The 13,260-nt window shown below is 46.1% G+C and overlaps 1 protein-coding gene across 1 annotated transcript in view; it reads left to right on the top strand.

Annotated features, from left to right (window-relative positions):
• Window positions 1-13,260, top strand: part of Dctn4-p62 (dynactin subunit 4) — a 41,601-nt gene that overhangs the window by 19,111 nt on the left and 9,230 nt on the right. Inside the window, exons 8-11 of the mRNA XM_077704898.1 lie at window positions 24-133; window positions 1,250-1,323; window positions 4,937-4,991; window positions 6,923-7,021. Of these exons, the coding sequence (XP_077561024.1) occupies window positions 24-133; window positions 1,250-1,323; window positions 4,937-4,991; window positions 6,923-7,021 (338 nt within the window). The remainder of the gene's footprint in view (window positions 1-23; window positions 134-1,249; window positions 1,324-4,936; window positions 4,992-6,922; window positions 7,022-13,260) is intronic.

Here is a 13,260-nt window from a genome sequence, read left to right as displayed (position 1 = left end):
CCTCTTCCCCCGTTCTGCCCCAGTGTGCTCCATCGGCCAGCGGCTGGCCCAGCCGGATGTGCAGCCGGAGTACACGGCCTTCCTGTACCCCCGGCGCAAGCCACTGCTCATCAAGCGCTCCCAGAGGTGCAGGGTACGTGTGCCGCTGGCTTTCTCTCTCTCTCCCTCTCTGTGGCACACTTTAAATTTAACCCCCATCTCGGCTGTTGCTGCTGGGGTGCAGCGTAGGAAACCTCCTGCCGACACGTACCTAGAGGAAACAACATGACCCAGCCTAATAAAAGAAAGGCAAGAAAGCTAAAGTGTTGTATGCTCTGTAAATGCCCGATTAAGAAAAGCTCTTGTCCAAATGCAAGAGAATTTGTTGGGCGCGGGGCTTGGGTGGGGCTTGGTGTTCGTTACACCTTCACACCATCTAATCACTCTGTAGGATGGCTGGCAAAGCCGATGGGAAAGAACGTGTAAGGCTTTAAAGCGTGCCGCTGGGTGGCACCTAGGACAGAGGGAGAACTTGCAGCATGGTAGTGGGGCAACAGTCGTGAAGGCCACCAACTGAGAACTTCCGAGTGCTGCCGCATGGGTCCGTTGGTAAGCACACATGGAGGTTTGCTTAATCCTGATGTACTGTTGAAGGACCAGCTTAAACAGCTGGCTGTGCTCATTTGTGATACAGTATAACCCACTTAAAGCAAACACGGTTTTAACGAAATACCGGCTATAAAGACCAACTCTTCATTTCCCATTACCATTTGTACACATTTTATGTTCAAATATAACGAAAAACAGATATAACAAGCTGGTTTTCTTTTCCCGATGTGTCATTATAAGCGGGCTGGACTGTACCACAAATTGTGGGATCACAGTCGCGGAGGGGAGTGATCACAAATACAGGTCATCCTGATTCCCACGCTATAGTCAGGAGAGGGCTGGGCAAGAGTGCGTGGCAGGGGCACACCCAGCATCTCTGCTCATGGAAAGAGCAGTTGACACTGTCATTTTATGATTGCATCTCATCACTGTCTCTGCTCATGATGACAGACCGGTGACAGGGGCCCACAAAGCTTTCTTGCAGATATTGGTTAACCTGGGGTCGCGTGGAACTTTGTGTGGCTCTAGATTTGTGCGCACAAGTGTGTTTTATTCTGACTACGCATGCTGCTGCAGTTAGAGCCATTCGCAGTGACTCCAAGCTGGGGTAGAACAACACGGCGGCAATTTCCCCCCTTGTCCTCTTTTGTGGCGCTTGCAGGAGTGCGAGCACAACCTGAGCAAGCCCGAGTTCAGCCCGTCCAGCATCAAGTTCAAGATCCAGATGGCGGCCTTGTGAGTGCTGCTGCTGCTGCCTGAGCTTCCCTTGCGTCTCAGCCTGGCTTAGGCCCATTCTTCAGTGAGGCGGTTCCTTCCCACTCTGCTCACAGCTAATGACGGAGCAGGGCAGGTGGGCGAAGTGAGATGAACAATGGCATGAGGTAGTGAAGGAACAAAATCGAGGTGGAAAAAAATGAACAGGGGGGTTGTGCGGCATAAAAACTGCATCACAGGTGCTGAGCAATGTGGCAGCTAAAGCAGTGAAGTGAATAGAGAACCACCACCCTGGGTCAGGAGTGGGGAGAGCGGCTTGAAAGGTGGGAAAGAGAACATCGCCAGTTTTTCTCTCAACCATCACAGGCATTTCCAGTTATACGTGTGAGCCACTGTATGAAGCAGGCCCCTCGTACTCTCGTGTCGTATCAGTGGGCACTGTTTTTGTGGAGACCTTGGTGTCCATCGGTCATTGGAAGGCAGTTCTTTAACGGAGGGACGCATAAGTGGGGTTCCTCCCTGTTTACAAGGAGGAGGAGGGGGAGGAGGAGAACATACTTTTATTCAGATTTCTGAATGGCCCAGAGGGCGGCCCAGGGGAGTTGTTCCTTCTTCACTGGAGCCCATATGCAGTCCGCGCCGCCTGTGCTCTGTCCACCAGCTGAAACGAGTGTCCCGGTGTTTTTTTAATACGTGTTACACTCTAGCGAGAGGCGTAAATGAGTGTCCCGGTGTTTTAGTACCCTGACTACATGAGACGACGACAATAGATGCCGACAGGAGACGCTGGCAGCCCCAGCGCCTGAGGGGCCCTAAAAGTGTTGGGCCACACGCACAATGTGTAGGACCAGCATCAGGCAAATCACCTGGGTAACAGAGTGGCTAAACATAATACCACGGGATGTGACCTGCAGTAGGGAAGGAGAGCTAGCTCGTTGTAGGGATGAGATTAGCATGGTTGGTTGCATACAGGGGGCTAGCAGGTTTGCAGGATAGGAGAGGCTGTCCAGCAGTGGCTACTGATGATGATGCCATTGTCCCAGACATTTCTTTAGCTGCGCTCGCCCCACAGCAGTCCTTGCCATGTTCACACGCCTAAGTTTTTTAGTGTAAAGACGAGCCCAGTGTAATTTTCTTACATTGGGAAGCAAGGTTCTTGCCATGCATTCGCTTTCTTGCATACCAAACAGCAACGGAATGCAGCCGTGCATAAACACAGGCTCTGGCACAATGTTAAGAGGTGTGAACAGTGTCTTTGCTTTGCTTTGCTTTGTTCTATACTTTGTTCTCCGTATGCCTGTTTTTTTTTTTTTTCTAGCCTCAAAAGCTCTGTGGTCAGACCTGATTGGTTTCGACTCCCAGGGGATTAAAAGTTGGCTAAAGTAAACACGGGTTCCAACTGATGCAGACCTGTAGAAGTCTCTCAGTGTTCCAGAGATATGGAGGAACTCTTGTCTTTTTCTATGAAGCATGAGTAGGTGGAAGCACTAGTGTGTCAAGAGTATTCACCCCCTCTTCAGTATTCTTTTTTTTGTTGATATACGTTTGCTGGAAAGAGGTTGATGTAATAATGTACCGTATGAATATATTGGCCTGTGTTTTTTATAATCCATTCAGTAATGTTACGGTAAGAAAAAAGAGCGGAAATGCGCGATACTTTCTGCTGGTGCAAGTAAAGGTTCTTTGTGTATTTTTGCTTGTTTGGTTCATTTCTGGTATCAAGTTTGGTTGATACAAATATTTGTTGCTATCCCAAGAAATTCGTATCACCGAGATTCTACTGTATTTGGTTTTCACCGTAAAAAAAGACTATACTTGCATACTAGTCATCATTATTATTGTGAACCTTTTCCAGGGGGCTTCATTGGACTCAAGCAAAAATGATATTTCTTTTAAAGCAAAGCTTCCAAAATGAGTACGTCGACTGTGATAAATAAAGTTTGATCTCGTTACTACGAACACCACGTTAAGGAATTTCTCAAATTTACGAATATTTTAAGAATCCCCGCTAGATTGCCTATATTTTCAATGTAAAAATATTTCAGAACTACGAGTTTCAGTACAGCGCATATTTCAGAATAACACGCGTAATTTATTTTCCCCATTATAATCGAGGAACATCATCATTATGAATTTGGCTAAAAGTAACAGCGCCACAACAGCGCCACAACTGAAACAGAAACCGCCGTTTCTCCGAGTATTGTCCGAATGCAGTAGCTATCATCATCACCATGTCGAGCACCAACAGCTAGCGCCACCACTCAGCTGTGGTTTAATGTGCAGTAGCCTAGCAGGCCTAGCCGTGTTTGTCTCTTTTCTCTCTCGTTGTGTTGGGTGACGGTGGCCAGTCTGTCGTACTTCACGCTATTCGCGTGTGTGGGCGGGTATTTCTTTGTTGTGGGTGATTTTGCTGCGAAGTTTGTGCGTTTGTGCGAGATTTAAAGATGAATGCAGCTAAGCGAGAGGAGTCATCATCTTTAGTGAGGATGACGAAGAGAAGGAAGGCGACTGTGGTTACGGAACACAGAAGAAGATGAGATCGTGTCGAACATTGATGTTTTAGTGCACACGAACAAAGTCCACACTTCCATCACTCAGTGCAATGATGTACCCAATGAGGCAGTGTGCAAGATGGAAGATGTAAACGCATTCCTAATCGGTTGTGCGTGCTGCGCATGCCACAAGAAAATAACTGATTTCTTCAAATAAAGCAACTTTGAACTGAGCGCATCATTTTTATTTGATAGTTTGCTTGTCTCCACACATGTCTACTGCTAACGTACGTCATTTACATTCCTAGGTTTGTAGCACTAGGGCTTATAACCGCCAGTTTTTTATTACAACTATATTTCAAAATAATGAACAATTTTTGGTGGTCCCGCAGGATTTGTCATATCAGGATTTGACTGTAGTTTGCACCATTGCTGACCACTGACTAATGCAGATGGATGCGGCACATCAGTACTAGCACGCAACTATGAACCCTGTTGCAAAATCCTGCCCACAAACTTATTTCTTCAGTGAGAGCCCTAGTGTCTTAAAGGGGCCGTGAAGACACAGTACAACTTTGGTCCATTAGAAAGGCTGCTTTCTCCCGATAACAAGGATGCCAATTTTATTACGAAGTTCGAACAAATAGGGGAGATGTGAAAGAAAGCATGGGAAGCCATGGCAACTCCCTGGCCACGTCACAGGATCTTGTTTGTACAATTAGCGGCCGCCAACTTAAACATTGCTATGACGCATGACTGCGCGATTGAAGTGGGACCCCCAGCTTTGTTTATCGTATCACTCGAATGCTGACATGCAGTTATGCAGTGTGTAACTGATAACTATGCTTTTAGTGCTGGCCAATATTACATCCCTCCCACCCATAACACTGTAGCGCAAAATTTGAAAGTTTTTAAGTAATAATTGTGTGCTTTTAGGTTAACGAACATCTTTTGTGGCTGGGGTAGAGCTGAACTAGTTGCCAAAAGCTAGTTTTTTCGAACTGAACAAAGTCGTATTTCGTCTTCATGGCCTCTTGAGGGCCTGAAACGCACCTAATTATTCGCATGACACAGCCCTTCAAAATGCTACCACTCAGTACTGTTTCAGAATTTTAATAGGTCCTGCTGTGTTTGTTGTGCAGCCATCACATTCCGGAAATCAAAATCAAGTCGGTGACGCCGTTCAACATTGGGGAGGTGAGAACAGCTTTGGCATTTTTTTACACAGCGGGCCGGAAACAGCAATATTTAGGTCTTTAGGTCATGCTGCATTAAGTATTGGGTGTTGCAGCTTGCTGGTGTATCTTTGGATCTGGGTAATTTTTCTGGAACAGTCTCTACGCAGGTCTCCGTAAATGCCAGACACTTTGTCACTAAGGGATTACACGAGAGAAATTTTAGTGTTCAGGGATGAAGGTAAAAAGGCAAGCAGATGTTCGGGTTATGGAAACTAGGGGAATTGCTCTGCTGTGTAGTTATCCGGCAGCAAATGTCTGTCTACAAAGGGATTAGTACTTGCTTTTGAAGAATGCTCCATCCAAAAGCATCCTTGTGAGCTCCAGCATAGTCCAAAGTTTGCTTGCATTGCAACCTGCCCCAATAACTTCTGTCTGCACCCGTGGGTCCATCCATTCACTCTGACATGCAAGCAAAGCAGCCCATTCAGGGTAGAGGTGCTGTGAACATCATGTGCACATTTCCTTATCTGTGCAAGCAAAGGCCACAGCGCCTTGTTATCTTTGTACTTATGGTGGGGTTGCTGTGACATAATGCGTAGCTATAGACTGCACCTTTGTTTATTTCTGCGTTATTGGCTTCTGATTCAGGAGCTGTGGCCTCTTTGGGGTGGGTTTGAATCATTTTTGTTGCGGTTCAGTATTTCTGAGTCGTCGTTTTCTTGTTTTATGCTTGAGTGAAATGAAGGGAGTGGCAGTGTCCGGAAGGCACAACGGGCGACATTGGGGCACGGTGTGCTTTGGGAGCATTGAGGTGGATGCTCAGGGGAAATGTATTGACCCAGCTATTACACAAATGTTTTGTCGTCTGCTTTCTTCCAACATTAGCTCCCTGCGTTCGGTGGTGGAGCCAGTTATGCGAGGGAGAACTGCCACGTAGAATGAGAATGTTTTTTCTCGCTCACATTTGCTTGCACCCTGGTCTTTTTTTGTGCTGGGAGCGATAAGTATGCTGGGAAGAAGACTGCGATCTTGTAGAGTGCATCTAAAGCAGGAATTGCGTGCGCGTTGCTGAGCGCATCAGGAGCGTGAAGGCAAACATGCTCCATGCGAGCCTGCACTGTCCAGCACTTGATGGTACCGCCTTTTTGGAGTGTCCCAAGCGTACTGCTAGGTTAGTGCGTTAATGACAGGGCTCAACATTACTGTTATAATGCACATAAGTGTTGATGCTTCACTTTATAGCAGAGCAACAAGAGCTTTGACATCAGCTTTTTTATGAAAACGCAGCGGCATTTGAGCAGCGACGAGTATGATGTTTGCATTCACATGTTTTCATTCATGATGTTTGCATCCTATGTAGGCCAGCTTTTTCATACACTCTTGTGTTCGTTTAATGGATGTGTGGGGTTTTCTTCATGTTCACTGATGCCCACACTGGTGCTAAAGAGGTCATAATTGTGCGTTCTGAATGGTCTCAAAGGAACGTCTTGAGACTGGAGTAATTTTGAGGAAGCCTGATCTCTGCCTCTGAATTGCCATGTCAGAAAAGTTTTCACTCCCTAATTGAATCAGTTAGGGGGCGGCGATCTGAAATGTTGTAAAATATTGTTCGGTGCCTGCACCAAGGAATACAATTCTTAATGCACGATGAGCTATCTCTTTTGTTGCTTTCTGTTGTAATTGTGAACTGTCCTATCCGGCCGAGGCTTTCTCCTTTTGTTCATCGGCACGGTAGGCAAATGGAGCGAGTTTTGCAAGATGGCTGCCATCTTATTTCAGCCACTGGAGCATACAAGGTGTTAGCTTCTAGACTTGAGTTTTGTCTTGCCTCATCAATGATAAGAGAAAAGACCGCCAGCATTTTTCTGTGAGAGTTCCATGTCAGTCACCACCACTGCATCTCGTTCTGAACGTTGCTGCGTCTCCCTCTCCTCTCCCCCTCTGTTGCAGGAGTGCTACGTGCAGCTGTCCATGCACAACCCCACCCCGCACGTCACCCACGTGACCCTCCTGCCCCTGGAGCAGGACATCGAGGGCACCACGGCCACGGTGCGTGACCACCACACTGCTCGCGAGTCTTGACTCTGCCTTGTCTGCGATACTTTGTCTCCCACCTTTGTTTGGCAGGACTGTTTGAGCTGTCCTTCAATTTATAATGGACTTTTCCCCCACAGACATGACGTGTCTGTGCTGGCTGTTGGTTGTGGAGGTCAAGGCCGGAGAATTGCCGGCAAACATGCTCAAGGTCAAAGGGCTTGGTTGGCAGCCACGGCAACAGTTTTTTTAATGGAGGTGGAGCAGTGGAGCTCTTCGATTATTGTTTCTGGACTCGCAGCAAGCAGCCTGAGGGTAGCCCAAGGGCTCTGTGGGAACGTAGTGAAACCTAATATAGCAAACTTCAGTACCAAGAAATTGTCAACTTAACGAATTTACACGATGTAAAATGCTCATTGAAAAGCATGTACTGTATTATTTATTTATTTATTTACAAAATACCTACATCGCCACAAGGGCATTTTTGTAGGGGGGACATGCAACATGTACAGAACAGAGTATACAAATACATTTATACATTCATACACTTTTTCAAAAGCACTTATTCATATTGATTAAAAAAAACGAACACCACACTGATCATAGATGGGAGAAAAAAAGATTGTTATTTTGTAGACTAACCAATTCCTCTGACAACATATTCCAGTCACGTAGTGTTCTAGGGAAAAAAGAATTTTCAAGAATATTTGTTCTGTGGGAATACTCTGGCACTTTTTTTGGATTATCATGATGAAGTGATATGTAGTTTGGCTCGAGGAGATACTGTTTTTTGTCGATACCTGTACGATTGTAGTAAATGCAGTGTAAAAATTTTAACCTTAAAGGGGTCCTGAAATACCTTCCGCCGATGCATGGATGTACATGTAACCAAATAAGACAATGTATTAGCAATCTCCTCCCGCAAGAATTTTGTTAAAGCGATGAGTATTAGCTGAGAAATCGTAAATCAAAAACCGCGCATTATTGTCGCGCCGCGTTTCCTCCTCTTTTCAACTGTTGACGGCGCGCGAGCACTCCCTCCCATGATGCTGCGCTAGTCAGCGGTGACGTACTTCCGCATTATGCTCCTCCGACTGCCGTCTGCTACGGGCAAGTTTTGTTGACACCATGAATTCCGCACTCCGCTCAAGGATGGATAAGCGAACGAAGAATCTGGCCGCATGTGTGCGGTGGCCTGGCCTCGCCCTTTCACGGTGCATTGCTGCAGTGCAGCACGTGACTTTTAATCGGCGGCGAACTCGCAGCCGCTGGGGAGCATCTTGCGCTCGGTCCCTTTCATGCACCGCGCACTGTTTATCCAAAAAGCGCCGTATCAGATGTGGCCCCGCTGGTGCCGGGTCTTATTTTGCGGTGGTGGTAATTCCTGCCGGCGCCATGTGAAAAAGACATTTTAAACCGATACAGAACCCGTGCACAAAACGCTTCAATCGTGACCAGTTCAGCTTGGGGCGACGCGTGGTGGAGAGCGGCAACGTTGGCAAAACATGCTCCGGCGCGGCTCTGAGCTTTCTACGCTGGAGCGAGCGCCTTTCTTTGACGATCTCAAACATCGGTTGCCTTGGCAACAAGGCACAAACCGCCCCAGAAGTCAGTTACGGTCGCGTGATCCCGGTTCAGCTCGGGGCCCCACCTCGCGACATGTGGGCACTGCAGGCGTACCACTCACTCTCATTAGGAAGTGTGAGATGCATTTGGCATTACAGGAGGCGATGGTGTGTGTGTTGTGGACGCCTTTGTTTCGCAATGAAATGTGACGTTGTGCTTCTGCGGGTGGATAGTGCTTCCCATGGTCTGGATTATCTTTCTCGAGCGACGTAAGACTCAACCTCGCATGGGGTATGTGCAGTGTGCGTGGCTAAAAGCCATCTCGGCTTGCGCGCCAGAGTTGAGTGACTTGCTGTTCGTCCCCGCAAACCGCGCGCGAGGTGAGTGTCGAATTTACGACGGGCAGGAGGAGGCAACCCATCGTCTGTCAATCGCGGTTCAGACTTGCAACGCATGTTGTGACGTTGTGTTCGTTCGAAACGCATCTCTGGATTGTTTTGAAGTGGAAAAAAATGTATCCGTCAAACCCGGGCATTCGGCTCAGGGCGTTCTCTGCGATTGCACGAAAGAAGTGCCACGGGGCTTCAACGCTTTCTTTATGGAACGTACTCCGGTAAGAGAATATCCATGTCGTGTTATGGGCGCGTTGCATTCAATATAAACGGTTAAGCGTTTGTTTTACACTTGTTTCGTTTCTCGTAAAATGCCCAAGCACTCCGGCACTCCGCTGGCAGATCAGCCGGCGAGTTGACGCTGAGCAGACGACTCATCTCTTTGCCGGAAGTGCGTGAAAAAGCCGCCCAATAGCAGGATGTCTAGCTCATGACGAACATCTGGGAATCGATGATGTAGACATGTGAAGATGGCGGCGTCCAAAAACACGAAGGAAAGGGTGAGAAAAAAAGCGACAAACTTTGCAACAAAAGTGTGAGCTTTCCGCTGCGCGTAAAAGAGTAATACCTGGCCCATATGACCTTGACGACCCAATCTAACGATTGCGCTACTTCATTTAGTGTGCTCAAAATGCCTTTCAGGGCCCCTTTAACTTTTTACGTATGGACTGCAGTGGTTCCCAGTTCAGGGTAGCTTTAATCGCCGAGATGCTAGCAAAAAGTTCGTACTTGTTGGTAACAAAATGCGCTGTCTTGTTTTGCAGCTTTTCTAATCTTTCTATAAGGTACTCTTGGTGTGGGTCCCACACTACACACGCATATTCAAGTATAGATCGGACATGCATAAAATACAGTGTTTCTTTCACTTCTCTGGATGCATCCTTAAAGTTTCTACGGATAAAATATAACATTCTACTGGCTTTTGTAATTATGTACTCTACATGTTTAATCCACTTGAGTGACTGAGTTAAGTATACACCTAAGTATTTGTACTCTGTAATGCTAGTGATTATTGTATCTTTTATTTTATAACTTGCTTGGGTTATAGCTGATTTTCGTGTAAACCGGAGGTAATTACATTTCTCGATATTTAGGTTCATGCCCCATCTGTCACACCACCGAGCTACCGTTTCTAGGTCTTTTTGTAGCGCGCATGCGTCGCTTAGTGAATTTATCTGCCTATAAATAACACAGTCGTCAGCAAATAATTTAATTTCGGACGTAATGTTTTCTGTTATATCATTTATATAAATTAAGAACAATAATGGTCCGAGTACGCTACCTTGTGGTACGCCAGAACTCACCGCAATAGAGCTAGATTTATGACTATTTAAAACCACACATTGCTCGCGGCTGTGCAGATAGTGACGTATCCAAGAATGAATTTTATAGTTAATATTCAGGGTGCAAGTTTATTGTCCAGAAGGTTATGAGGAATGGTATCAAAAGCCTTCCTAAAATCTAGAAAGATTGCATCTACTGGCGGCGTATTATTATAGAGGGCCTGTGATATGTAATGCTGAAATTCTACTAATTGAGTATTGCATGAAAATCCACTGCGAAAGCCATGCTGAGAAGGTGTAAGGTAGTTGATGGAGTTGAGGTATTGAAATATTGCACTATATATAATATATTTTGAAGTCAATTGAAGTCAAAGAAATCGGTCTATAATTTTTCACATTTTTTCTATCCCCGGACTTAAAAAAAGGCGTTACATTTGCAAATTTCCAGTCTTTGGGAACAATGCCTGACTCAAGTGACATTTTGTAAATAATAGCTAAATACCTTGCAATAACGTCATGGCACTCCTTCAGTAGAAATGGCGATAGCCCATCTGGACCACATGCCTTAGAAGTGTCCATTTCGGGTTAGAGGCGATCTATGCCATAAACATCTATAATGATATCATCCATAGAGTGGGTTACATCACTAACGCATGACGGTAAAGGAGCAGTTGACGTTTTTTGTGAAATAACAGACTGGAAAAATGCATTGAATGTTTCCGCCATTTCAGCATTACCTTGCACAGTGATACCATCCACTGATAATGACTGTATAGAAATGTCATCTTTCCTGGTTTTCTTTACGTATTTCCAAAACTGTTTCGGGTTTTGCTTAAGGTCAGTGTTCAACTGGCCAAAAAATTGTTTTTCTTTTGCATTTTTTATTGCAATCTTAACCTTATTGTTAGTCTTTCAAAGCCTGTTCATTAATTAAATTCGCTACTATTACTGCAGAAACGTCTATAGGCTCGCCGGGCTTTCCTTATTATCTTGCGAATTTCCGCGCTGAACCAAGGTTTTTGTTGTTTTTTTTGCCGTTAGGTACTTCGATGGTATAAACGTTTCTGTTAGATGTTTTATTTTATCGCGAAAGATACACCAAAGTTCTTCCAACCCTAGGGATTTAGACAGCCGAATAAAAATTTCGAGGTATGATTCTAATTCTGCAGGGATAGCCTCATAGTTTTCCTAACTATAGAGATAGCCTCATAGTGACGCTAACAAGGTTAGCGTCAGTTTAATTTAAGAAAACTGGTCTTGGGAAGACAATTTATGGAAAATTTATGGAAGGCAATTTATGGAAGTACGGGAAAGCATTGTTAGTGCGAGCTATGGGCTTGTTGGGGTGCGTGGAATTTGTTTTTAGGGGCAATGCCCCTTTCGGGCAGGGGCTGTTGACATCACCTGTCATCATCGTAATTGTCGCCTCATGTAGTCATAGTATTAAAACACCAAAAAACTTGCTTACACCTCGCGCTAGAACATAGCGCGTGCTAGAAAAACACTGGGGCACTCGTTTATGCCTCTCGCTAGAATGCTTCGGGCTTCAAAGACACGAGACTTTTACAGCAAAGCTGTGTACTTCTACCTCCCTACGGTTTCATCTCCGTGGGCAAAAATGCCAAGGTGCCAAGGATGCACTTACACACTGCATGCTTTGCCCCTCACCAGGTTTCACATTAGTGAAGATGGCCCGGGATTTTTTTTTTTTTGGCAGGCAAGAGAAAGCAGCTAGTGCTCCCCCTTTCCCCCCCAGCTTTTTTTTTACGGCTCCCATAATAGAGAAGGGTGACACCTCATGCACTTTCCTCCTTTCCTTGCCCTTTTGCTGTTGCCTGAACTGGTCTCCATTTCCTTGTTGGACTTCACCATTGGACTTCATCATTGGACTTCATCTGCCAGCCTGTTCTGGTTGCTTAGTGGCCACAGCTTCTGCAGATGCTGTTTATTCCCTGAGGTCAAATTTTGTAAAGCACTGGCCATCATTTCGAATTTGCACTGTATTGACATCAGAAATGCACCCGCCGCGGTGGCTCAGTGGCTAAGGCGTTGTGCTGCTGAGCATGAGGTCGCGGTTTCGATTCCCGGCCGCGGCGGCCGCTTTTCTGATGGAGGCGAAAAGCAAGACCACCTGTGTGTACGAGACTTCGGCGCACGTTAAAGATCCCCAGGTGGTCGAAATAATCCGGAGCCCTCCACTACGGCGCGCCTCATCGTCTGCGTTGTGTCGGCGCGTTAAACCCCCACAATCAATCAAATCAACGACATCAGAAATGCGCATCGTATTTGGTTTGGGAGTCATGTAAGCATGCGGGAGACTAATGAAAACTTGCAGTGCTGCTTTTGTTGAGTAGAACAACAGCTCAAAGCGGCGCAGTGGTGTGTGTGCCACTTTCGAAGATGTTTCTGGGCACAGGAAAAAAAAAAAAGAACAGGTAGCTGTTGTGCTAGAATAGGTAAAAAACAGTGCTCAATGAGAAATGGAAACCCTCCAGGTACATGGGTAACCCAGTTCTGCATCCTGAGTAGTTCTAGGTACCGCACTTACTCAATTCTAACGTGCACCCGAATTCCAGGCAAAAAAAAAAAAAGGAAAAACTTGCATCTCTGATTGTAACTCGCATAGAACTTTGTGATCAAGAAAAATGACTGCGAGAAAAACGGGCGATTTATTTCCCTAAGTAGTCTCACTCATATCACTCTCGTCGCTCTCCGAGAGCTCCTTGTCGCCTTCCGCTGACCGCAACATCTCGTCATCGGTGCCATCAAGTGCGTTCGTGATGCCACACTTCTGGACGAACGTTCAGCCATGGTCGATGGTATCGTGGCCCATGCCTCACACGTCCTACCCTCAAGCATCTCCAGAAGCACACGGTTCAGCCGACCGCTCGTTGTGAACGCGTGGGAGCCACTCGTAAGTCACTGGTGGAAGCGGCGCACCTTCATTGCTATTAGCAAACACGCAAGTGGAATGATTTGACGATTTGTGTGAACGCCGATAGAACAAATCCTA

The sequence above is a fragment of the Haemaphysalis longicornis genome, unplaced genomic scaffold (genome assembly GCF_048455015.1).
Source record: "Haemaphysalis longicornis isolate Haplotype H1 unplaced genomic scaffold, Haemaphysalis longicornis Haplotype H1 scaffold_3, whole genome shotgun sequence".
NCBI classification, from domain to species: domain Eukaryota; kingdom Metazoa; phylum Arthropoda; class Arachnida; order Ixodida; family Ixodidae; genus Haemaphysalis; species Haemaphysalis longicornis.
This window is presented reverse-complemented; position numbering and strand designations above follow the sequence as displayed.